This window comes from Lissotriton vulgaris, chromosome 11, assembly GCF_964263255.1.
Source record: "Lissotriton vulgaris chromosome 11, aLisVul1.2, whole genome shotgun sequence".
Taxonomy (NCBI): Eukaryota; Metazoa; Chordata; class Amphibia; order Caudata; family Salamandridae; genus Lissotriton; species Lissotriton vulgaris.
In genome coordinates, this window is record NC_141699.1 from 123287462 (window position 1) to 123313900 (window position 26439).

At 45.4% G+C, this 26439-nt stretch overlaps 1 protein-coding gene across 2 annotated transcripts in view; it reads right to left on the reverse strand.

Moving 5' to 3' along the window:
- BICDL1 (BICD family like cargo adaptor 1) overlaps window positions 1-26439 on the reverse strand; it is a 327422-nt gene that overhangs the window by 45340 nt on the left and 255643 nt on the right. For both annotated transcript variants that reach the window (XR_015300878.1, XM_086942877.1), the window contains exons 7-8: window positions 18206-18349; window positions 10028-10158 (exon numbers count right to left, since the gene is read on the reverse strand). Coding sequence is in view for 1 of the 2 variants with exons in the window: in XM_086942877.1 (XP_086799003.1) it covers window positions 10028-10158; window positions 18206-18349 (275 nt within the window). In the remaining variant the exon portion in view is untranslated. The remainder of the gene's footprint in view (window positions 1-10027; window positions 10159-18205; window positions 18350-26439) is intronic.

Sequence of the window (26439 nt, forward strand, 5' to 3'; positions counted from 1 at the left end):
CGAGACTGAGCTTTGCTTTAAAAACTAACGATTATAGGAAGGAGGTGCAAACAAGAGGAAATGTGTTAATTTCTCAAAAAAACACCACATTTCATGTGTGCTGCAGCGCTCAGTCAGTAGTATAAATTCTTAACAGGCTGCTAGACCGTGAAATTGTGTTCACTTATTTTGTTTGGGATTTGTACACAACTGTCCATGGACTAGAATTTGACAGGCGTATTAAAGCACTCCAGTGGGAGAACTTCTCAGCAGGGCTGCTTAACCTTTAAGCAGACAACACAGACATTTCTCAGAAGAGCTGATATGATTCTAAAGTGTCAGGGGCATATTGGCTAAACTTTCACGCATGTAGGGCAGCAAGCAAGGTTGCTGAGTTGAGTTGCGTGTGAAATGGAGAAAGCTGAAATTCTCCATATTTGTAAAGATATGGAGCATTTCTGGTCTCTCCTTGGACTGGTGCACGGTGTGCAGGCTAGTGCCAACGCAGGAACCCTTTTTTGTGCTGAAAGAAACAACCCTTAGAGGCATTTTCCTCTTTCTGTGTGTGCTGCAGAATGGGGACATAACGAGAAGAAACAAAGATATTTCTCCTCGTTGCACCTCACTTGGGAAGGCGTAGCATTTTGACACATTTCCAGGTTTACAAGTCCTTGTAAATCTGCAAATGTGCCAAAATCCATGGGTAGATGCACGGGAAGTCCCATGTTCCACTCATGTAACCCATCCCAAGTTGAAATGAAACATAATGCAGCACAAGCAGTTGCCTTGTGTTACATTTCATTACAAAGCCACACAAATCAGGCCTTGCTTGGCTTTGCACATATTATTGAAGCCTTTTAGTTGTCCTTGCATGATGCAAGAATAATGCAAAGGCTTCATAAATATGGGCGTCAGTATTCTGATTTGTCAGCGTAGCTTCTATATACCTAATGAGACATAAACTGCACTTCTCAGCAAGAGTGATATACTTGCAATGGCACACTGCTTACAATTATTGGCAGAGGAATATATATATTCCTGTGAATACAGAAGCTGAGTGAGGAGAGTGGGCTTGTACATCACAAGATTGAGGTCGGAAATACTGATCTGCACGTATGTGGACTCCTGAATATGAACTACCATCACATCATCAAGGTAGGCATATACAGATAAGCATAGATTTACTATTCCAACTCTGCATCTGTGTAGCTTTATGATATGTTGGTAGTGAACAATGAGGAGTAGATGCAAGAGCAGGTTGATATTAAAGGCTCTATAGTTTGGTAGAACACGGAGTGCGGCTGTGTGAGAGACGGTGGAGGGTGGCAGTGGTGCTGAAACATTTTTCAGATTGAAGGTGCTGGCAGCTGCATCAATGCCCCAAAATCATAAAGAGTTACAAATAATGCTCTCTTACTAAATAAGTCATTGTAGCACTTGTGCAAAACTGCTTGTGTGGGACTCCCAAAGACAGTTGCTGTAAAAATGTACTCCTGTAGTGCAACTTGACCCACATATTGGGTCTCATTTATGAGGCTGTGCGTCACTTTTACGCCGCTGGTGCGTCACTTTTCGTGATGCACCAGCAGCGTAAAAATGCCCCTTGTTGCGCCATATTTACAAAGTGACGCATCTAGGTAGATGCGTTACTTTGTAAACCCCTGTACCACATTATACCTGCGCCAGGTATAATGTATGCAAGGGGGGCTTGACGCCAGAAAGGGTCGTAGAAGTGACGCAGTGAAATTTATAAGATTTCACTGCGCCACTTCTAGGATGCAAATGCGTCAATATCTTACGTCTGCCTCACAGCAGGCCCTTTCACATGGGGCTTTTGTTGTGGGCTACTGACTCACCTCCCTTGGATGCTTTGTGGCCTGGTGGCCCCTTACTGCTACGGCTCATGACCTGCATCCCCACACTGTGTTGCAGATTCCTGGGGTGGAAGGACTGTGCCTTGCACCTGCTGTTTCGGGATCTTCAACTCTGGGAGATTCCCTGGCTGGATACTGCGGGGACCACCTCACTCCCTCTGCTGTCCAAGCTCTTCTGTTGGATAGTCTCGACTAATTGAATTCTATCTTTGGACCCAGACACTGCTGCCACTGACCACAGTTTCCCACCTACACTTGGTCCCCACACATTCCGTGCTATCATGAGTCGCACTCAGCATGCCAGAGAGGGCACATTGGCAAGCGCCTACCAAGAGTTGATCAATAATGATGTAGCGACACCTCACGAATGGACAGTAGGTTTGACAAGCTCCTGGCTGCAATTGACACCTCAGGGGAGCACCTAGAGTCCAATGTAGTGGAGCTGGGCCTTATCTGGGAGGATTCCCGGAGGATGCCAGAGTGGGTCACTGTTTTCAAAATCTCTGTACAGGCAATGGTGCCAGCAGCCCAAACCTTGCAACACCGCCTCACAGAGCTTGAGGCCCACACATGCTGACTGCCAGGGTGGACAACCAGGAGGGGAGGGCTTGTCGGAACAATATCCGATTTGTGGGGCTGCCAGAGAGAGCTAATGGAGACTCCCTACTGGGCTTTCTAGAACGGTGGCTGCAGAAAGTGATGGCTCTGGAGGGCTTGTCTAAAATCTATGTCCTGGAGCAGGCACATAGGGTACCCACACAACCCCTCACATAGATTAGGCAAACACTGTGGTCCTGATGAAGTGCCATTAGTCCTAAAGGGGACTGTTTGAGGCAAGAAACATGTTGATCTATTTTTCAGACCTTTGGGAACATTGATATCTTAACAAAGACTCTCTATCATTAAAGAAGGTTCTTCAGAGGGTCTTTGGTCACCTTTAGTTTTTCCATTTTCCTATAAATATTTTGACCAATCTTCTTTGCAATAAAATTGAGTCAGACAAATCTGGCTCTTCAGCAACTTGGAAAAAGAAATCGGGCAAAGAGCCCCCTGGGGGGCCCATCAGGCATCACAGCGCTGGCCCAACGAGAAGCACGACACAATGATGATGCATGTGTCCATTTGGTTGGCGAGGGAAGGGAAGAGAAGGGGAAGAAGGGAAGAAAACAGATGGCAAGGGAAGGAAAGAGAAGGGAAAAGGACAGAGGGAACAAAAAAAGGAAAAAAGGAGGAAAAGTTGAGATCAAGTGAGGCAGGATAGAACTCAGAAGGAAAGAGTGAGGTTCCTGAGAGTCTGCGGATTGAACAGGTTGGGCAGAGTGCAGATGGGTTGGCCAATTGAATACCAGGTGTAGGTCGTGCAGTGGATGTGGCAGGGGACGGACTGTTTAGAGGTAAGAGAGACAGGAAGTAGAGGAGGTGGGAGGCGGTACAATGTAGAAGATAGTAGCAGGACATAAGATGGGGGAGGATTAGAATACGAAACAGTAGAAGTGAGCGGAGACACTCCTTACAGAGCTCTGATCAGTGGAGAATATCTAATCTTGGCTGCTCTCTTTGTAATAGATGTTTGTACACTGAGCTGGGTCTGGTGGCTCAGTGGACTAATGCGTCTACTGTGGGGACCTGTGTTTGACCTCATGGTCACAGTTTAAAATCCCAGCTGGTCCACTCAGCCTTTCATCCATCTGAGGTCGATAAAATGAGTACCGTTGGGTAACAACAAATATCTGTTATTTAGCACCAAGATACCCATAGTGGTGAATGTGCGCTTTACAAATAAAGATGTTATGTCATGTTACTTATTAGCAGGGCTGCTGTATTTTTATTGCAAAAAGAACAATTGATGAAGATAATGCTGCACAATGTCAAATATTCACCCCAGTACAGAGATCTGGGCCTAAATCAATCGTTTTCTTGCTCCCCATGCCACTACAGTTCAGACTCAGCCATATGCAAATCAGTCTTGACCCTGTTCCCCATGGAAACATTCCAGCCCGAGATGCCAGGCCAGGTCCTTCCTGGGCTAGAAACAAGCATCCTGGGACTGGTTTTAGGGCATCATCCCTTATCAGGCAGGCTAGCTTTACTACGGTGGCATGGAGAGCACAGGAATGCTTGCATTGTTCAGCATTCTGTACATCTTTTGCTTTTGTTGCCCTAAGTGGGATGGGTATGCCCAGACGTGGGTCCCGTGCTCACTGTGCCACTGGATTCAAGCTAACCTGGCTGACGCTGAGTGATGCCCTGGTCCCAGGCTGCTTGCTTCTGGTCCAGGGAGGATCTAGCTTAGCAGCTCGGGCTGGACTGTTCCCATGAGGGGCAGGGTCAAGACTGATTTGTATATGGCTGGGTCCAAACTGGGGTGGTGTGGTGAGCAAAAGAGCTATGGATTAACCCCAGATCCTTGTAACTGGGGGTGAATGTTTGCATTGTTCAGAATTGTTGCTTTTGTATTTTTATTGGCCATTCTTACTTAACAGGGCTGCTGTGTTTTTAACGAGCGGTTTCACTTCTTAGTAGATCTGTTGTATTTTTATTGGGTGCTTGTACTTCTTAGCAGGGCTGCTATACTTATAATTGGTGTATATTTGCACTTCTGAGCCTGCCCGCTATACTTGTGATTGTGCAGTACTTTCACTTCCTAGCAAGGTTTCTATATTTTTAATGTAGCAGTTCTAACACTTATTTGCAGGGCAGCCCTATTTTTCATGGGGTAGCACCAGTGCATCTAGCAGTCCAGGGCTGCTATGCTTTTGATGAGACAGTAGCCATCAGAATTATAACATGCATGCAACCTCCTTCATTGAGAAGGGTTATGACAACACCTTACTGCATCTTCTACGCAATTATTTAACTGCACTGGACATTACGGAGTAAGTGCAACATTATTACAAAGAGAAATTATTGCATGAGTCAATGCTGAAGAACCCCCTTAGGCCTTTATTCTAAGCTAGGCGGAACAGGGTGAGGCATTTACCACAAGTGGTAAATGCTATTAGCCAGAGCCAAAGTATTTACAAGGTGTGGTAAATAACTTCCATTCTGAGTTTTAAACTTATGAATAAGGTATAAAATATGGAATCTGTTTTAACCACAGCAAATTCCTGCTTGCTGTGCCTCTATTACAGGACTAAGGGGCATATTACCAAGGGCCATTATCGCCGCTTTAGCGGGACTTTTCCCCGCTACAGCGGCGATAATATTATCGCCCTATTACCTAGCTGTCGATAACACCAGTTAGCGACAGCTTGTAGGCGATAGCGACCATCTTGGGGCCCGATTTGCATGTCAGCGATAATTATTGCTAATGACATGCAAAATGGGCGTGCCAAGATGTTAGCGACTGGAAACAGTCGCTAATATCGCTATCTCCTATTACCAACAATGGCTTAGTTTTGGAAATATTCGCGCTAAGCGCGAATATCTCCAAAAGCTAACGCCTGCCCAGAGCAGTTCCTAGCCATGTTATCCAATGAGAGGTGAATAACATGGATAAGAGCATTGTCACGGTAATGCCTGAATATCGCTGTATTGACAGCGATATTCACGCATTTCGAATGATTTTTATCGTTTCTGAGATAAACCTTGATAATAGCAAGGTATCTCAGCGATAAATATCGTCGTAGCGCGGCGATAAAATTATTCCCGCTAACCCTGCTTAGCGATAAAAATCGCTATTTCTAGGTAATATGCCCCTTAGTCCCTCAATAAATTTAGCAAGTTTGACCTGCTAGAATTAACCAGGAGTAAACTGCAAGGATGACACAACTTGTAATTCCAAACACTGGGTAGACAGGCCTTTGTGCAGGGTTCGGAATGAAGCCCTAATCTTGTAATGAGCAGGGTGCCCATATGGCTGTCACAGTAATACAACTATACCATACCTTTAACATGTCATTGTTATCAGGTGTGTTGGTCTAATTATCTTGAATAAAATGAACCAAGACTATAACTCTCAGAATGCACTTGTATGTAAAAGGTAAGTCCAGGAATAGAAAAGCAGTTAAACTTGCTGATATTTATCTGTAGAAAAAGTTCTGCCTTCACTAGAAAATGTGGATTTTGTTGCGGTAGGCACCAACATCTGCACGCTATTTCCCCAAAACTCATATTCATTGCACCTCATAAATTCAGACTCAGTATAGTCGGATTCTATCAGGTGTCCTAAATAGGTGAGGGCCTTAGTCAATTAAGTCCTTTAGGAAAGCCAGTGCAACCCATAATTGTACCACTAGATGGCGCTCCTTTCACAGACAATGAAGTGGTTTAAGTTAACAGTGTGAGTTACTGCGGTGCCTGCCCACTGTGTTGCCTTAACATTTAACACGTTTCAACAAACTTGAAAAAGTTACTTTTGGATACAAAAATGAGACATGATTGTGGGACTACAAAAGTAAGCAGGTATTTAATTCACTGAAAAAGTTATAGATTACACATTTTGCCATTCATCACAGGATCGATGTACTTATTACTTGGGAATATATTTTTAGGACCCATGTGGAGAAATAGGTGGTTCGACAGATTTTAGATTGCATGCAATGGGCTGTAAGTAGATTTATAGATGTGGCTTTCAAATGTCCCTTGCGGCATTCCATTACGAAAAATCCTTTTGGAGATAAATGTGTAGAACTTGGCTGCGTGCAGCAAGAGGAACTGCCATATTACCAACAACTAGCGATATTTATCGCTAAATGGGCTTAGCGAGTTTTTTTTTAATCGCCAAGCATCGCCGGATATTTATCGCAGAGATAATGTGTTATTAGCAACGTTTATCTCTAAAGCGATAAAATATCCGGCGATAGCGGCGAAATGCGTGAATATCGCTGAGATTTACAGCGATATTCACGCATTAACGCCAATAGGGTCTTAGCTATAATATCCGCCTCCCATTGGATATAATGGCTAAGAACTGGTCTGAGCAGGCGTTAGCTTTTGGAGATATTCGCGCTTAGCGGGAATATTTCATCGCTATCCCTGCGTTGATAATAGGCAATAGCGATGTTAGCGACTGCTTTCAGTCGCTAACAGGTTGGGTACGCCCACTTTGCATGTCATTAGCGATAAATATCGCTGACATGCAAAGCGGGCCCCAAACCGCTCGCTATAACCTAAAAGCTATTGCTAACTGATGTTAGCGACAGCTTGCTAATAGGGCGATGAAATTATCGCCGCTTGGCGGCCGAAAACGGCCGCTAAAGCGGCGATAATTTCATTTTGCCTGCCTTGATAATATGCCCCTGCATGCTTTGTGGTTGGTTGAGCGAGAAAGGTATTCAAGCGTTAGCACGGAAGAGTAGCCTGTGCACCATTCTAATGTCACATCTGGGGGCATAATTACAAAAAAATATCAGAACTCAGAGTCATGCCAATTTCAGCAGCACAGTGCTCCAACATTTATAAAAATGCAGGGATGTGCCTTATGCACAAGAATACAGCGTACCCCTGTGTCATCCCTAGCTGAGGTGCATAAAAGCTGCCTAGCGCCAATTCAAGCACCCTGCAGCCATGTTGCAAGGGTGCTTTTGTTTATGTGCTGGAAGGGACACTGAATCATTCATGGCGAGAATGCAGCACACATAGAAAGAGCAAAAAACGAGGATAAATTCATGATTTCTCCTTTTATCACCATTTTAACAGCTGGTAATCCATGGCGTTAGAATGGCGCTGATTTTGGTGCTGCTTCAGACTTGTATATTTGGGGCAGCTTTAAAAAGCAATGAGGGTACCGATGGAATACCCTCAGCAACACCCATTGTACTGGGGGGCAGATTTATAAAGTGGCGTTAAGCCACGTTAAGTGGCTTAGTGCCACCTTGTAAATATGGGCGTCAAAAAAAGGGATGCTTCCGTGATGAATAGGGATTGTAAATATGCCCCCTGCTGTTTTGACTAATGGTGCTGATAGAAAAGAACCCTGTCTAACAGGCATAAGATGTACAGCTGGGTTTCATTATCAGATCCTTTCCTGACCTGAAAAATCCCCCCTTTCACCATGGGGCAGCAGCAATTTCTTGGAGGGCCATCAGCAGGATCTATTAAACAGCACTTTCTAAGTCTCCACTAAAATGGGAACACGGCATTATGGTGTTAAATGTAAAAAATTGTTCAAATGAAAATAAAATATTTGCATGTACATAGCAACCTTCCTACAAGATATTGAACCATTGATACAAATTTTTCAGAGACGAAAAACAAAATGAATTGAATTGCTAATATCGTAAGCACATCAGTTATGTTTAGTGTGCACATGAACCTGGTAGAGTTAATGCACGCCAAGGGCAGAGTGCAACTACTGTTAGCAGAATTCACCATATTCACTAAATACGTGGGGCTTCATTTATGAAAAGTGACGCATCACTGCGTGAAAACAGCGATGCGTCACTTTTCATTGCGCCCTCCTTGAGACACCAATGATGCTTCATATTTACAGTATGATGCATCATTGCGCAAGGAGTTACAGATACGTCAGTATTTCTGACGTATCTGTAAGCGCAAAAGCGACGCATTGCTGGAGTGTGTCACAAAAGTGACGCAACTCCAGCAATGAGTCCTTTCACATGGGGCAAGCCCTATGTGAAAGGGCCTGCGTCAGTCTTACGCCTGCTGTGAGGCAGGCTCAAGATTTTGACGCAACAGCGTCCTAAAAGTGACGCAGTGAAATCTCATAGATTTCACTGCGTCACTTCTACGACCCTTCCTTGCGTCAATACGCCCCCCTTGCATACATTATACCTGGCGCAGGTATAATGTGGCGCAGGGGTTTACAAAGTGACGCATCTACCTAGATGCGTCACTTTGTAAATATGGCGCAACAAGGCGCATTTTTTACGCCACTGGTGCGTCACAAAAAGTGACGCACCGGCGGCGTGAAAGTGACGCAAGGGCTCATAAATGAGGCCCGTGTTTTCTAACCCCGGACCATTATTTGACACATCAGTACACCCTGGCAGCTGCAGTCTGTGCTTCAGGAGGCCTTATTCTGCTAAGAGCTGACAGCAATGATTAGTAAATTAAACTATAAGGACCGGGCAAACCCAAACTTGAGTGAAAGAACACCCAAATTGTAAGGTTTGTGTAGCTTCTATTGCAGATCAACATACATTGCTCTGCCAGTGATTAATCACCTATAGCAAGAAGCATATATGCTTATTTTATATATTGTGTATTGTTGGCTTTGGTGCTACATAATCAAGAACCACCCGATCGACGGCCAAAATGGAGAGGTCTATTTATAAGCCCATTGCGCGCGCCCCTTGTTAATAAGTCCCTGAATTTCCAATAAACAAGATGATATTCGGAATTCAACCACTAGATGGCAAAACGGGCTAACACATAACATGAGAATGTACAATAGGTTCAGGTACAGAAAGTTATCATTACTTGAGACAGGGCTTTAAGAGGGGTGAAAATGGGACACCTTCATGCACAAAAACAATCCTGCAGAATGCAGCACGCATAGAGGACCCGATTCACAGAACTAACTTAAGAGAAAATTCTGAACTTACTACTTTTGGTATTCACAGAAGTTAGGATTTTGTCTTAAGCTTGTCTTAAGACAAACTTTAGGCAGACTTAAGACAAAATCCGAACTTAAGTCTGTCTTAAGTCTGTCTTAAGTTTGTCTTAAGTTTGTCTTAAGACAAACTTAAGACAAAATCCTAACTTCTGTGAATACCAAAAGTAGTAAGTTTAGGATTTTGTCTTAAGTTAGTTCTGTGAATCAGGCCCAGAAAGAGGAAGTAACGAGGAGAAATTAAGATATTTCTCCTTGGTTCACCTCACCTGGGGAGATGAATTTTCTTGGTGCATTTCCAGGTTTACCAGGTCAAAAAACATGGAAGTTGGGTGGGAATACCCATGTAACGGCTGCAGAGGAAAGCAATGCGGCGAGTTGGGCTGTGTTGCTTTACTCAACATTTTTGAAGCCACTCAGGGCCACGCAAGGTGGCCTTGCGTGGCTTCATAAGTCTCATTTTTGAGTTGCGTCGCTCTTGCACCACATTGCGTGGTGCAAGAGCGATGAAACGGGGCTTTAAATATGCTCCAAACTACTTTAGCGATGGTCAGAGTTGCCCCATCGCTCTGGAGTTACAGAGCGTGAGCACATCCTTAAATATTCTACCCATCTCCCTCCTGTCCCACCGACTCATTGACGTTATTGGAGTCCTTACTTGGCTATGGCTTCGTCGCGATCACGGATCGCCTTCGCTAGCTGCTCCTTGGGTCCCTTATCCTCAGAAATCGATCGCAGGCGGTCACGTTCTTCTTTGATGGTACTCATTTCCACACTAAGCTGTCTCACCTGCCACAAACAAAGACAAAAACACCCATGTCAGGACATTGAATGAGCTCTCAGAATGCGCCTGGAGCAGACGGTCCCTGTGTAGATCCTCTCACAAACTGTAGGAGAACTGCAGATCCAGGGAGGATCTGATGTGGAAACCGATTGACTCTACAGCTTGTGTGTTCACATGGTGACTCCCCTATTCGAATGCTGCTATTGCATGGCACACCTCAGTGAATGCTTAGACTGGCTTACAGGACTCAGTGTTTACGCTGTGACCATCTCCAGGTTATGTGAGAACTCATTATTTGTCCCACCTAATTGTGTGTTGATGCATTGGGCGTCACAAGGTTCTGGGCCAACTCTATTTCAAGTTACGGGTTTTTATTTAGCATTTGGCCATCCGGCTTTTGAGTACTAAAGGCAGTGGCGGCTCCTCCGCAAAGGTGGAGGAGCATCGCCCTACTGCTCTCGGAGCAGTGTAAAAGGAAATATATACTGATAATAACAGAAGATATCATTTTATTTTTAGTATCTTCCAGCCACGTTAGGGTGGGGTGGGGCTTGGCTGGGCTCCCGTGACGTTGAGGTAGGAGGGGTGGTTGCTGCTGCAGGAAGTGCGCACGACAGTATGGCTGGCCATCTTGGGCCAGCTAGTCATGTGCCATTTGCATGATCTCCACCGGGCTGTAATGCACAGCCTTGGTGGAGAACGTGCACAAGCTGTCAGTACCCATCTGAGTGCTGAACGACGGCGCTCAGACCAATCACGAAGCTGCTGTTATGGTGTCAGCAGCATCATGATTGGCTCAGGGGAGCCTGGGTGCTGCCGGGAGCCAGTAAAACATCGAGTAGGAGGAACAGGCTGCGGTGACGAGTAGGTGAGTCTTTTTCTTTTTTTTCTAGCCCCCTCTTCTAATCCCACTGCCACCGTACCAGCCGCCAATGACTTAAGGTAAAAAAACAATTACAAGGTGGGATGGGACAAAAAGCAAAAAACTAGACAGTAAGTACAAGACAATGTTGTATAAAAGATATGTGTTGGTGGAAAAAATCCAACAGCAAATATATGCAATCGCCAACCAATACCAGATGTGGGAATTTGGTAAATGTGACTTATTACCTTAGATGGAAACAAAGAGATACATTCAGACTTTACTCAAGATCTTTTTAATAGTAGGAGTCAAAAAGCGCACATGCCACAGTTCAAGGGGACTGTACTTTACATGGTTTCAGGATGTTTGAAAAATTAGGGGCATATGTACAAGTCCCTATCGCCACCATAACGGCACTATTTACGAAGTTGTGGTGGCGAAAGGGGCAGTGCCTTATTTACAAGGCAGCGTTCAGCCGCTTAACGTGGCTTAACGCTGCCTTGTAAATAAGGTCCCTTTACACTCTATGCTTTGCGTGATAGGGGTGGGTAGAGGGTGTGGCGGTGGGCGTTCCACCGCAGCACCCATTGATTTTGATGCTGCCCCTTATTTACAACGACAGTGTAAATAGGAGTCAGCGACAGAAATAAAACCAGGTAAAACCTGGTCTTAACTTGGCGAAAGGGGGAGAAATGCATAATTTCTCCTCGTTTTAGCTTTTTCCATGTGTGCTGCCTTGTCCAACACACATGGAAAAAGCAAAATGCCATGGATTGTTTATGTAGAGGAAGGTCCCCCTACCTGTACATAAACAATCTTATTAAAAAAAAAAGCCATTTTGTGACTTCCATGTTTGCTGCATTAAGCAGCACACATAGAAGCGACAAAATGGCATTTAAAGATTGTTTATGTGCAGGAAGGGACACCTTCCTACACATAAACAATCCTCCCCCGCACACAGTCACCCTTGCACTATGGTGCAAGGGTGCCTGCATTGGAGCTACACTGCTAAGTGTAGCGTCAACGCAGGGGAAAACGCAAGGCTGCTCCAGATATTTGTAAATATGGTGGCTCATGTCTGAGTATACCCTGCCACACCTATAGTGGCCAAAATCCCTCACCACCCCTTGTTGTAAATATTTTTGTCCACCCTAAGCGTGGAAGGGTATTCTCAGATGTGAGACCCTTGCTCATTGCACCATCAGGATTCAAGCAAACCGGGCCGAAGACGGCTGTAATGCCAGAAACCGGCCCCCGGGAGCTTGTTTCCTTCCCAGTGTAAGAATTGGCTTTTGTAGTTTGGTTTGCCCTGTTCCCATCATGCACTGGGACAGGAACAGACTAATTTGCATACAGCCAGGTTCTGAAACTGGGATGGTGCAGTGAGCTAAAAAACGGTGTTGGATCTAGCCCTGATCTCTTGACTGGGTGAGAGCTTTCTGCTTAATTCAGAGACTCTGTCCCTCACCACCCCTTGTTGTAAATATTTTTGTCCACCCTAAGTGTGGAAGGGTATTCTCAGATGTGAGACCCTTGCTCATTGCACCATCAGGATTCAAGCAAACCGGGCTGAAGACGGCTGTAATGCCAGAAACCGGTCCCCGGGAGCTTGTTTCCTTCCCAGTGTAAGAATTGGCTTTTGTAGTTTGGTTTGCCCTGTTCCCATCATGCACTGGGACAGGAACAGACTAATTTGCATACAGCCAGGTTCTGAAACTGGGATGGTGCAGTGAGCTAAAAAACGGTGTTGGATCTAGCCCTGATCTCTTGACTGGGTGAGAGCTTTCTGCTTAATTCGGAGACTCTGTCCCTCACCACCCCTTGTTGTAAACATTTTATGTAGGGTGCATCTAGTGTGGTATGTGCGGTGCAGAATTTTAAGCTGAAGGAGCTGTGCTGGTATCCCTACCTCCTAAGGAGAGGCCAGCGCTTCCTGCCACTCTGACTCGTCTATATCTCCCACGTCAACCATCCATTTTTCCCTCAGCGGCGTTGTAGGGTCCGGCAGGTTATTGATCAATTTACGGTAAGCAAACGACGTGGCGTGTTTCTGCAGATAGTCTGTGAGCAGCCTGTCTTCCAGCGGGGAAGCCTCAGGGACCTCCGTACCCTGTGGTAGCGCCGCCAGCAGCGCATGTCTGATTTACGTGTATCGGAAGGCCTCAGATGGAGCGAAGTCATATTGTTGTCGGAGCTGGGCAAACGGAATCACATTTCCTTTATCCCTCAGGTCGCCTATTGTGGATATACCAATGTTGTCCCATTGGTCTTTGTTGTAGAGCACTGAAAGCATAGCTCCTGTGCCCAGCTGGGCCCTGTCTGCCCTATAGGCTGGGTCATCTTGTGGGGCGTGTATCCATTGGTTAATAATTTTGAGGTGAGCCGCCCAATAGTACAATTGGACATTAGGGAGCGCTATTCCTCCGTCATACCAACTGCGACTCAGTTTCGCCTGCGCTATGCAAGCCAGCTTATTGCCCCACAGAAGTGTGGACGCTTGTGCAGCTATTTGCTTAAAATATTTTAAAGGCACTGGGTACGGCGTGTTTTCAGGGGCGTATAAAAAACAGGGTAAGGCCATCATTTCAAATAATGCTGCTTTTCCCAACAGTGTTAGGGGGAGCAGCTCCCAATGTGCCACATCTTTCCTCAACCCCTCCAGTGGGGGCATCAAATATTTGGTGAAGAAATCTGCAGGTCCAGCTGTGATATGAATGCCTAGGTATTTAAAGGAACTATGGGAGCCCAGAAGTGGACAATTTTCAGGGAGACGTTGCGTGGGTCCCTGCAGTACGTACAGGACAGACTTGGACCAGTTGATAGTGTAGCCTGAGACTTTCCCGTAATTGTCACAGATCTCAAGGAGCACTTGTAGAGAACGTTCAGGGTCTGTCAAGTATACCAGGATATCATTGGCATAGAGGGACAGACGATCCTCCCAGCCTTCCGCCCAGCGGATCCCTTTCAGAAAGGGGTTTCCTCTGATCTGAGTAGCCAAGGGCTCCAGCACCAACGCGAAAAGGAGCGGTGACAGGGGGCACACCTGGCGTGTACCTCTTGTCAGCGGTATGCTGTCCGATATGTGCCCGTTGGCCATCACAAGCGCTCGCGGGCTATTATATAAGAGGCGGACCCAGGCGCAAAATTTCGGTCCGAACCAGGTAGCTAAGGATTGCAAAAAGAAAACTCCACTCCACCATGTCAAAAGCCATTCTTGCATCTAAGGATAGAACGACTGCCGGCTCCGTCAGGGCCTGTGCTTTGGCCATCACCCCATGTAGGCGCCTGAGATTCAGCGCAGTGTTTCTATTTGGCATGGCACCTGATTGATCCGGGTGGATTAAGTGCGGGAGGTGTGCTACTAGTCTGTTGGCCAAGGTTTTAGCCAGAATTTTGGCCTCTGCATTTATCAGGGAGATGGGACGATAGGAGGCGCAGTCGGTCAGGGGCTTTCCGGGTTTCGGAATTGCCACTATGGTGGCTAGCTGCTGATCTTGCGGCAGTTCGCCTTTTCCTAGGCTGTCGTTGTACATATTTAATAAGTGGGGGGGGGAGGACGTCTGCCATCTGTTTATACAACTCTATTGGGACCCCATTAGGCCCTAGTGCCTTCCCGGACTGTAATGAACATATCATGGTTTGCAACTCTTCCTCTCTAAGATCTGCCTTCAACTCCATGGAGGCCTCTTGAGTGAGCTTGGGCATTACTGTGTCTTGTATGGAAGCCGCCGCTTCCTCTTCCTACACAAGCAACGTCGACGTGTAGACGTCTCGGAAGGGTCGCGCCAGATCGTTTACTATCTCCCGTGGGTCTGATGTCAGTTGTCCCTCGTCCGTCCGCATCTGTGCTATACCCCTAATACTTTGCTCCCGCCCATCTAGCCACACCAAGAGCTTCCCAGCCTTGTCACCTACGTCGTATACCCTGTAGCAGTGATGTTGGACACGGTCTCCTTTCGCAGGTAATCTCTATATTGTTGTTGTTTAAGGTGTAATGTGTGTGCCGAGGATGAGGAGTGATCTGCTGAGTGTTGTGTCTCTGGCGAGTGTAGTTCTGAATCTAGGTCTAGTAAATCTTTCTGTTTGTCTAGCTTATAGCCCGTGATGGAGACTAAGGCCTGCACCCTAATGACCGCTTTATAAGCTTCCCACAAAACTGATGGGGAGCTGGCGGATGCAGCGTTTTCTGTAAAGAAATATTTTGTGCCTTTTCGGATTTCTTTTCGAATTTTCGGAACCTGTAGGTATCCAGGGTAGATGGGGTATGTCCCCCTGCGGGTCTCGTGGTGAAGGGAAAAAGTCAGCATTACCGGTGAGTGGTCAGAGATGCCTCTAGGTTTGATCGTTACTTCTATAATGTTTTGTAAACTACTAGTGGAGGTCAGGAAATAGTCTATTCTGGAGAGACTGTTGTGTGCGTTCGAATGAAATGTACATTGTCGTGTTGTGCAGTGTTGGTGCCTCCTGATGTCAATCAGCCCGAGTGTCTCCGTGAAACTCTGTAGGCGGGAGATGCCAGGTGTCTGTGTTTTTACTGAGTATCTATCCAAGTCAGCACTCATCGTGGCATTAAAGTCTCCCCCGATGATTAGGTCCCCCTCGGGCAGTGCAAGTAAAAATTCCATAAGATCTGGAAGTGCTACTGTATGGAGCACCGGGGGAATGTATACCGACACTACGTTAATAATCCTCCCCTCCCACTGACCTCGCACCGCTGCAAATCTCCCCTGATCATCCTTTTTTGTCTGCAGGAGTATGAAGGAGGAAGACTTCCGTATCAATATACCCACTCCCCTGGAACCTGAGGAAAACTCGGCGTGTACTGCCATTTTATATCCCCACCTGTCCAGTGCTTTGCACGCTGTGCCTGTGAAGTGCGTTTCTTGTAGGAGTGCTAACGTTGGGGCCTGACGTTTGAGAGCCTGCAGTACCAGAACCCTCTTAATTTTGTCTCCCAAGCCGTGTACATTCCATGTGAGTAGTGTCAGGGGGGCGACCGCAGTGTTCTCAGTATTGGATGGAGTCTGCTATCAATATAATAATGGGCCATTGCTTCTGATTTTTGACAATGTCTCTTTTTTCCTGATTACCCTTTTGTCCCTCTTTTTACTCATTGAAACTCAATGTTAAAGTGTGGGAGGCAAACCTGAAAGCAAGCCATTAACAAGCACATTTTGACAAGGATGTAGGTATATTTGAAAGAAGCTATAGGGGTCTGTGGGATACTCGAAAGAACATTAAAGGTCAAGTCCCTGTGGAATATTACAAAACTGTGTGAGTGAAAGATAATTACCTCTACTTGCTCTTGGATTCATGGGTCTAACAGTGCAAGTGGCACTGCGTCTTGGGTTTCCTTGTTCCAGCTTTGCCTGCTTCCTAATGCCAGATACTACCCGGGACACCTCCACCTGCAATAAGTCATCTTAATTTGAGTGTGAGCATGGTACTGATGTGTGTGAACCCAGCAACTCACGTTGTGCTAACTGATTCTCCTCTGGTTGTGTGTTGATGCATGCGGGTTGTGAGTTACCCCTCACATAGCTGTGCATTAACCTTCACTTGGTTGACGAGATAACCCTTAGCAGGTCATATGCTGATTCAGTACATCTCACCGTTGGGTACGTACAATAGGCACCCCCAGAGGTTGCGTGCTATTGCGGACCATGCAACCCTCACCTGGTTGTCTACTTATCCTGTGACTGTCCCTTGGATATTTGCTGATTCTGTGGGTTTTGAATGGTTGTATGCTGACCTCTGAGCATGCTAGCGAGACATTGTGTACTAAGGGGCATATATTTACAAGCCCCTATAACCATCAGATGGTCACTTTTTTTAATGTTGTGGTGGCGATTCGGGCTTTGCCTCATTTACAAGGCAACGTTAAGCCACTCAACATTGCTTAACGTCACCTTGTAAATAAGGCCCCCTTGTCACGCTAGACTTAGCGTGAAAGGGGTGGGCAATGGGTGTTGCGGTGGGCGTTCGGCCGCAACACCCACTGATTTTGACGCTGCCCCATCATAAATATGGGGCAGTGCCAAAAGTAAGACCAGGGAAATCCTGGTCTTAACAGGGCGCCATAAGGCACAATGCTTTATTTCTCCTAGTTTTTGATGCTTATGTGTGTTGCATTGTGCAGCACATATAAAAACAGCAAAACACCATGCATAATTGTTTATGTACAGGAAGGTGTCCCTTCCTGCACATAAACAATCACTCCCCACAATGCAGGTACCCTTGCACGAGGGTGCCTTTGTTGGCGCTAGGCTGCTGAAATTAGTGACAGTGCAGAGGGAAACGCAGGGCTGCACTGTCTTGTTGTAAGTATGGTGCAGCCCTGCGTTTCAGAAGTGGCGGAGCACGGCGTTAAGCCACGAAGGCTAACTCTGCGCTCCGTCGCTTCTTTGTACATATGCCCTTAAAGGTAATGCTACAAGAATATCCTAACAACAAAATAGACAGCCAAAATAATGTAGGTTGACTATACTTAACTCCAAATCTATGAATCTTGAAGATATATCAAACTTTACATGCATACAGTATTGTACAGCAGACATAAATGTGGGAAAATCATCAAAGCATAGCTTATGTACTGAAAGGCTCTCCGTGAGGTGTGTCCGTGTTGTAAGTACGTAGCAGCATAAAGTACGTATGCACTGGGGATAGAAAAACACTGCTATATCTTAGTAGATATATATTGTCAAGGTGTATAGTTATGAATATTAAACCTATACTTTGTACCATTATATACATAATTCCACAATATTTTGGTTATCCATAGTTTTGGCTATGGTATTCTTGCAGAACAATGTTTAGTGCACAACAATCTGACATACAACCAACCATGGGATCCCCATCTGCTGACGCCGTGCCTCTTCTCTGCATGCCTGCTTAAACTGAGCACCTTACATACTGTGAGGTGATATCCGCCTGGTTGTGTGTTTACTATGCAGCCCTCACCTTCATTCTTCCCTCTCATCTCCGTCAAATCCCCACAGAAACAATTTTCAGAAAGGCCCTCAAAACCTGGATCTTCACTCTCTCCGAACAGCAATGTAAAATCCTAGTCTAGATACCTCCCCCTTCCCTCTATAATTACCAGGGTTCTTAAATCTCTTCTATAGCGCAAAGATGCTCCTTGGAGTGCAACCTGCGCTTTATAAAAACCCCATCCCATCACATCACATCACCTGATTGTGCAGTCGCTGCAGCTCCTCCAAGCTCTGCTTCATACTGTGCTGTTCACAGTGTAGAAGATCCCGTAGTGCTCTTGAGTCCTCACTCGTCCGCTTGATCTGTTCTTCTAGTGCCTCGTCATCGCTTCGGCGACAGCCCTACAAGAGAACCATGATATGTTCATCACTTATCGTGGCTGGCAGAGGAAATAAATACATTTACCTGTACAAGGTACAATATAAACAACACAAATTATCATTTGTCGGAAAATTCAGACAACGGTGCAATTTTCCTATGCTGGTGAGTCTTTTGTAAACTCAACTCTCAAGAATCTGGTTTGAGATCCTCTAAAGAAACTAATGTGGCTGAGTATCATAAGACACACTCAGACTTCAGCCATTGTGTGTGTGTGTGTATATATATATATATATATATTTTGTGTGTGTGTACAGGCGCATGGTGGACTCGTCATCCAAAAAGCGTCTGGGTTCATCCATGGAATAAACTTTTCTTTGATTTATAGCATCCCATGGAGTCAGTGCCTGCTTTGCATGTTATGAAATCAGGACTGGAAAGAAAAAGAAATATATATATTGATTTAAAACACGGCAGGTCCAGCCGTGGAGCGAACGCACCGCTCGGAAAAAAGAAAAGGGCTTGTGACTTGGAACTTGTGCCAGGCAAAGAAACGGCAATTGCAGGTATTCCTAAACTAAAGTAAAAGGGGACTTTCAGTTTAGGTGCCCTTTTAAAAACTGCTTAACAATGTGAACCCATTGGAGGGTAAAAAGTGAAATAAGATAAATACTACAAGTCCCACAGTGCCTAAATTTGAAAAGAGAACATCGAAGGTGGAGGCACACCAGAGGCCAATCCAAATATTACAGAAGGAGGTGCTAACTGTGGGGCTTAACTGCAGTCTTTTTCATGCGCCTTTGATAAAGGAGAAAGATTCTCGGAAACGCGTCAGGCAATGCATGGGGAAAATCAGGAACTGAAATGCCTGCTTTACTTAGAAATAAATGTTGGTGTCCAACTTACCTGTGTGGAGTGCGGGCTCATTTGCAGGACAAACTTGGGTTGATTTAAAACACGGCAGGTCCAACCGTGGAGTGAACGCACCGCCCGGAAAAAAGAAAAGGGTTCGTGACTTGGAACTTGTGCCAGGCAAAGAAACGGCAATGCAGGTATTCCTAAACTAAAGTAAAAGCGGGACTTTCAGTTTAGGTGCCCTTTTAAAAACTGCTTAACAATGTGAACCCATTGGAGGGTAAAAAGTGAAATAAGATAAATACTACAAGTCCCACAGTGCCTAAATTTGAAAAGAGAACATCGAAGGTGGAGGCACACCAGAGGCCAATCCAATTATCACAGAAGGAGGTGCTAACTGTGGGGCTTAACTGCAGTCTTTTTCATGCGCCTTTGATAAAGGAGAAAGATTCTCGGAAACGCGTCAGGCAATGCATGGGGAAAATCAGGAACTGAAATGCCTGCTTTACTTGGAAATAAACGTTGGTGTCCAACTTACCTGTGTGGAGTGCGGGCTCATTTGCAGGACAAACTTGGGTTGATTTAAAACACGGCAGGTCCAGCCGTGGAGCGAACGCACCGCCCGGAAAAAAGAAAAGGGTTCGTGACTTGGAACTTGTGCCAGGCAAAGAAACGGCAATTGCAGGTATTCCTAAACTAAAGTAAAAGCGGGACTTTCAGTTTAGGTGCCCTTTTTAAAAACTGCTTAACAATGTGAACCCATTGGAGGGTAGAAAGTGAAATAAGATAAATACTACAAGTCCCACAGTGCCTACATTTGAAAAGAGAACATCGAAGGTGGAGGCACACCAGAGGCCAATCCAATTATCACAGAAGGAGGTGCTAACTGTGGGGCTTAACTGCAGTCTTTTTCATGCGCCTTTGATAAAGGAGAAAGATTCTCGGAAACGCGTCAGGCAATGCATGGGGAAAATCAGGAACTGAAATGCCTGCTTTACTTGGAAATAAATGTTGGTGTCCAACTTACCTTTGTGGAGTGCGGGCTCATTTGCAGGACAAACTTGGGTTGATATATATATATATATATCTCAAACACAATCCAGTTTTACGAGAATAACAAACTCACTGGAGCCGTGGCCTCGATGCAGTTCAGACGTTTTTATTTGGCAAAACGGGTGTCCCTACGCGTTTCGGAGTTAACCTCACTCCTTGCTCACGGGTAAGATTTACAACCAAGTGAAAAACATTTAAAGGAACAGAGTTCATTTCCTGTTGGTCAAAGTGAACACAGTAAAAATACTATGCAATGCGTTTTGATGCAAGCTTGCAATCGATATTGGCATGATCACAATTCTATAGTCAACTTAGATTACATTATGAGAACAAATAAAATAAAAATTATTTTGTAATTTACAATTCATTTTTAGGTCTCGCGACCTATCAATGCGCGCAAGCGCATTGAGCGGAGCGAGAATTCATGTCGGCAAAATCCTCTTCAAACCAAGGGCTTTCAGCCCCGCGGTTTTCTTGCAGTTCACGTGAATCACGTGAGCAAACATGCACACGCATTCACGGCCAGGGCTTCTCCTCCCCTAATTATTCATGGCCGGCCGCAGGCAGGCCGTACTTTCAGTTTCCCGCTTCTCCTCCCCTAATCATTCATTCCCGGCCGCTCACAGCACATCAAAGGGCTTCGCCCAGCGTGCGCTCTGCGACTTCTCCTCCTGCCCCCACCATTTGCTTTTGCTTGTTTACGTCGAGTTTATTCGAACCTTTTGCTGTCCTTTAAGTCTTCCCTGCAGGAGGGGCAGCCCAGCCTCGAGGCTGCTCATCTACGGAGTAATCTATCTCTGCTTGTGACTTTTCTCTTTTATTTCTAAGTCATATTAGGTCTTGTCTCGCACCCTGCACTTTTTTATTTCCCTCTTTTCTTCTCTCTATAGCTCTTCTCTTACTTGCTTCTTTATTTCCTGACGATGGCCCCGTTTGTTCTTGTTTTCTAATGCCCTTCTTTTCGTGCAGCCTTTTTTTTCCTTTCTCGCTATTCTTTCAAGTGTTTTCGAGTCTTCTCCTCTACCATTTCCTCCCTTCTTTTTTTCTGCAGTCCATCTGTGGCTCCTCTTAATCTCGTCCATCTCCCCTTCCTTTCCCTTGCCTTCAATCCCTTCATGCCCTCTCTCCTTTTCCCACCACTTTGCCTCCCCTCCCTTCTTCTTCTCTCCTCCCTTCTCGCCTCCTTTTACAGCCCTGCTGTTCAGCTTGCTTCCTTCCGTACCAATGCAGTTTCCTTCTTTTCCCATGGCTCACTGCAGCGTTTCATTCGCACTTTTCGGCATCAATTCCTCGGTTCACTCTATTTGCTATGTTTCTTTGTTCCACTGCCCCCACCTTCCTTCCAACACACTGTGTCCCTGTGCAGTTTGTCGCTGGCATTCTTTAGTGAAATGTAGTGCACATTGCCCCTATAATTTCATCTTGTGTGTATAGCGTCTTCCCTGCTCTTATTAAGTCGTTCATGTTCTTGCTTTTCCTCTGCAGCCTCTTCTCGTTTATGTTTCTATATTATACCGAGGCACATCTCTTTACCAGGCACATGCACTTTTGTCACTTAGGGAGTATGCAGTACCGAGCATGGCGTTTCCATTGCGTATGTTTGCTTGTTTAACTTAGTGGGTTAGCCAAACTCAAGGATGGATATACAATCATGGACATAAAAAAATTACTCTGCAACTATTTGCAACCGGTACTTGTTAATCCTCCGGTGTCCATTCTAAACCATAATTAGTGATATAAATTCCATTCCATTCTACCCAAGTGGGTTAATGTTCAGATATAGTGCATCAGTCCATGTTAAACTTTTTTTCTCTCAATCAAGCTCAAGTGAGCAATCTGTGAACTGTAATCTTAAAGCTGGAATCAACTGTGGTCAGATTTGCGTTTTTTCTTTCCTGCAACAAAATCAAATAACCTCATATTAACAAACACCTCCCCTTCTATTAATGTGTACTGTGTCAATAAAGTAATACGAAAAATGTTTGAGGTTATTATCGTGCATTTTCCTAAAGTGCCTCACCACCGGGTAGGATGGATCATGATTATTGATAGCCCTGATGTGTTGTAAGATTCTTTTATTGGCAGGTAGTGTAGTGCTTCCCACATATTTTAGTTTGCAGTAGCATTCTAAAACATATATGGCGTAGTCAGTTTTACAGTGAAGTGGTTTATTGATTTTAATTTATTTTTCACTGAAGGGAGTTTTGTATGTCTTCTTATTTATTCCATTCTGACGTGCCTTGCAGCTTTTGCATTTTGCAAACCCATTCCGCTGTGTCAACCAATTTTGTTGATCCGTGGTTTCAGGGCTGCTTTTGACTAAACTATTACGCATTGATGACGCTCTCCTACATGTAATCCCCAACTTTTGTGGTAATTTTGCTCCTATAACTGGGTCTCTCTGTACAATAGGTGTTGCATAATGTTTCTTATCGTTTTGTCCTGTGCATTATAGGCTAGAATCAGTCTAAGCTTAATGGGTTCTTGTTTTTGACTAGAATCTTTCTCCTTTGTTTTCAGTAAGAGGCATCTATCTTGACCCGGAGTTTTGGTGGTCGCAGGATCTACTGTTTTAATAGAGTGTCCACGGGATAAGAATCTCTTTTTGCTCGCCTGCTGTGCTTTTGCTAAATCTTTGGAGTTGCTGCAGACTCTTTTTAATCGCAACATTTCCCCATAGGGGATTGTGAGAAGTTGGCCTGGCATATGCTGTCCACTACTGTAGTGGGCACCTTGCACAAGTCCAAACGACCCTTATTGATGGTAGTTTAAAGACAACCTTTATAGAAAGCTATCCTAGTGGTAGTTGTGGAGAGCAGCCTTTTGGCTAAGTCTTGGAGGAATGTAAAGCAGCTTGTTTTACCATTCTATAATCTTGTGAATCATTAAATAAAAAGAGAACCACACCAGGTATATATATAAAATATATGTATTTATTCTAAACACATCCCACTAGTCTCTTTATGAGGCTAGAGGCAAAAGTACATTTGATAAACTTAATAGCACACAGTAAATTAGCACAATATACGTTGAGCCCTAGGGGCGTACCAAACCATATATTAAGAAAGTGGTATAAGAACCCCGACTTGCATAGATACAAGGCCTAGAGCCTTCAGGACCGCTGGGGCCACCAGAAACCACCCAAGGTAGTGACAGAGGGGACTCACGGGGGAAGCGTGCAGTGTCTAAACACATCCGCAAATCACCATTAACTTCTATTGGGAAAGTCGCGGTTGGAAAATTACAGATTAAGGACACTTAGAAGAGGACTTGGAGGAAACCCCTTTAGAAGGAGGTTCTAGAGTCAACCCCCACGGGAGCACCGGAGTTCTCAAGTTACTTCACCTAGGGAAGCCGGGTGCATAGGTGTCTTTTCGTGTCGGGTTTCGTCATCAATTTCAATGGCGAGCTGCTGAAAAGTGCTGCAGGCGACCAAGTGGAAAGTGTCCGGGTGGATCCAAGGGTGAATTAGAGATCTGAAGAACCTGAAAGCAGAGGGGACAGAGTCTAGGTCACTTGCCAGTGACCAGGAAGGCGATGAGAAGATGTCAACCGATGTCAGGTAATTTCAGGTGAAGCTTGACTCTTCAGACACGAGGACCAGGAGGTGTTGAGGACAACCAGGAGCTGGCTTCAAGCTGTCCCACAAAGGATGTCGAGTGCTGCGCTGTCAGTTACCGGATTGGACCCAACAAGCCTTGGCAACAGAACCCATGCAGAAAGTAAAGATTGGCTTCAGTGCAGACCAGCAAGGTCTGAAGGACTCACCCTTTGGAGGGGAGTCAGAGCAAATCTGGATCAATCAGGAAAGCCCAAGGAACAGAAGAGTTACCTTTGTGAGGACCCACCAGTCGACGAACCAGGGATCGCGAAGGGGCCTCAAGTAGAAATGCTAGAAGCAGGCTCACGGAACACTCATGAAGTGTATGCCCACAATCTTCGGTGCAGATGGTGTTCGCGGTTTGGACTACAAGTAGCCCAATGCCCAACTTTTGGAAAGCTCATGATGTCAATGCACTGGCAAATGTGCACGGTGTCCAGGAGTACCGGGCCCACGTCACGCCTTGGAAATGCAGACGGGCAAGATGCTTCTTTGGTGCATGTTTGAACAGGGGAGTCACTTCTTGACCCCAAGGGAGATTCTTCCGTCTTCTAGTCTATGTAGAATGTCGAAGTTCCAGGATATATGTTGCAGAGTTTCAACCAGGTGTAATCTAAAATCCTTAAGGACTGGGGGGCATATTATCAAGGACAGGCGATACATTATCGCCGCTTTTATCGGCAGGAAACTGCCGATAAAGCGGCGATAATGGCCTTGATAATATGCTCTATGAATTCCAATCGAAGCCCATGTTAGATGTGTTCACATCTAACATGGGCTTCGATTGGAATTCATCGAGCATATTATCAAGGCCATTATCGCCACTTTATCGGCAGTTTCCTGCCGATCAAGGCGGCGATAATGTATCGCCTGTCCTTGATAATATGCCCCTGGGTTCCCATACTTATCCTAAGTTAGGGGGTTGGACATACTCTGGGGACCCACCTATGGGAGGATCCAGGGAGGTGGGTGGCTACACCTCTTTCCCTTTGTCCAGTTTAGAGCCAGAGCAGGGCTGAGTGCCCCTGCAACTGGTTTGAACTGGGATATGCACAGGGACACCAAGTGTGCCCCCAGCACTGTCTGAAAAGCATTGTATGAATGCACCCACCCAGCCCCAATACACTAAAGCCTGTCTGGGTGGTGGTTACACCTCCCTGTGACAGGAAACCTATTGTCCAGGCCTCCCCTGCCAGAGTTTCGTCCAGCAGCAGGAGGCCAGACTCGTGTCTGTGGCTGCAGCATCCATTTTGTGATGCTGGGGCTCTTTTAAACTATTACTGATTAGGTCAGTGTGTACATGTCTCTCCCTCAAGAAGGGTGGAATTCTACCCCCGCCGCCAGGACTGGCGGGGGAGGGGGGGAGGATTCCAAAGTGTTGGACACCAAACACAACATGTTTCCATGCAGCCTTTCCAAAGTTAGCAATTACCGCAAGGTTATAATGCACTTAAGAGTGTATGGTCTGTCTGCATCACAGAACAGCTACAGAGAATAGATTCCGAAAGCTGCAGAGTGGTCCTGCTCATGCATGGGCACCCTCTCACACAAAACCAAGCCCTCTGCCTTCAGGATTGATAAGGCCTGTCATAGGAGTGACTTATAGGTTTATATGTGTCAGTGATATAAGGTAGATATAGGTAACCTATATCTTAGTGAGTGGTGCATGCATCACCTTACCCAGGCTGCAGTAGCAGACCTGTGGTGCCATTTTGGAAGGCTTCCTAGGGGTGGGATAATACATGATTCAGCCCCTGATAGGCCTCTGGGGTACCTATGCCCTTAGTACCTAAGGTACCATATCCTAGGGACTCACAAGGCTAACCCAGTAACCAATCTGGAGTGTACCTAATGTTCATGCAATCAATTTAGAGAGGAAGCAGCTGGGCTGGGGTCCTGGTTAGTAGTGCCCCAGCCAGACTAAAGTCGAAAAACAGTGAAACACCAGCAAAAAGTGGGAGTAACCATAGTAAGAAGATCCTACTCTCCTACAGGGATGCTTTCAACCAGATGTCTTGGGTGGAAGCTTGAGGAGTGAAGCACTGAATTTCCAGCCGTTTCCTTCCTATAAACTCTGGTTTCTAGTTTGTTATTCTCTAGATATACCTCAACATCAAGAAAATTGATCTTTGTATCACTAATAACTGAAGTGAAATTCAAATTGATGTTATTTTTGTTGATAGCGGTGACAAAATTGGTAGCTTCCACCATGGGGCCCTCCCACACAATACACAAATCATCAATGAAATGTAAAAGTAGTTTCACATTCTTTTCCATGTGGTGTTTGTGTGTGATGTCTAGGACCAGCTCCTCCCACCAGCCCATATGTAAACAGGCATAGCGGGGGGACCCCACGCATCTGCTGGTAATATGTCTTATTGAACATAAACACATTGTTATTCAGGCAGAAGCTGACCATATTAATTAACATCATGCTATGGGGGACAAAGTTGTCTTGTTCTTTCCAAAGTAGTGTTCAAGGGCACGTATCCCATCCATGTGGTTGATACTAGTGTATAAGGACACTACATCGCGAGTCATCAATGGATAGTCTTTTTTCCACCCAAAATCTTAAATTTTTTTAAAATAAATCACTGGTGTCTC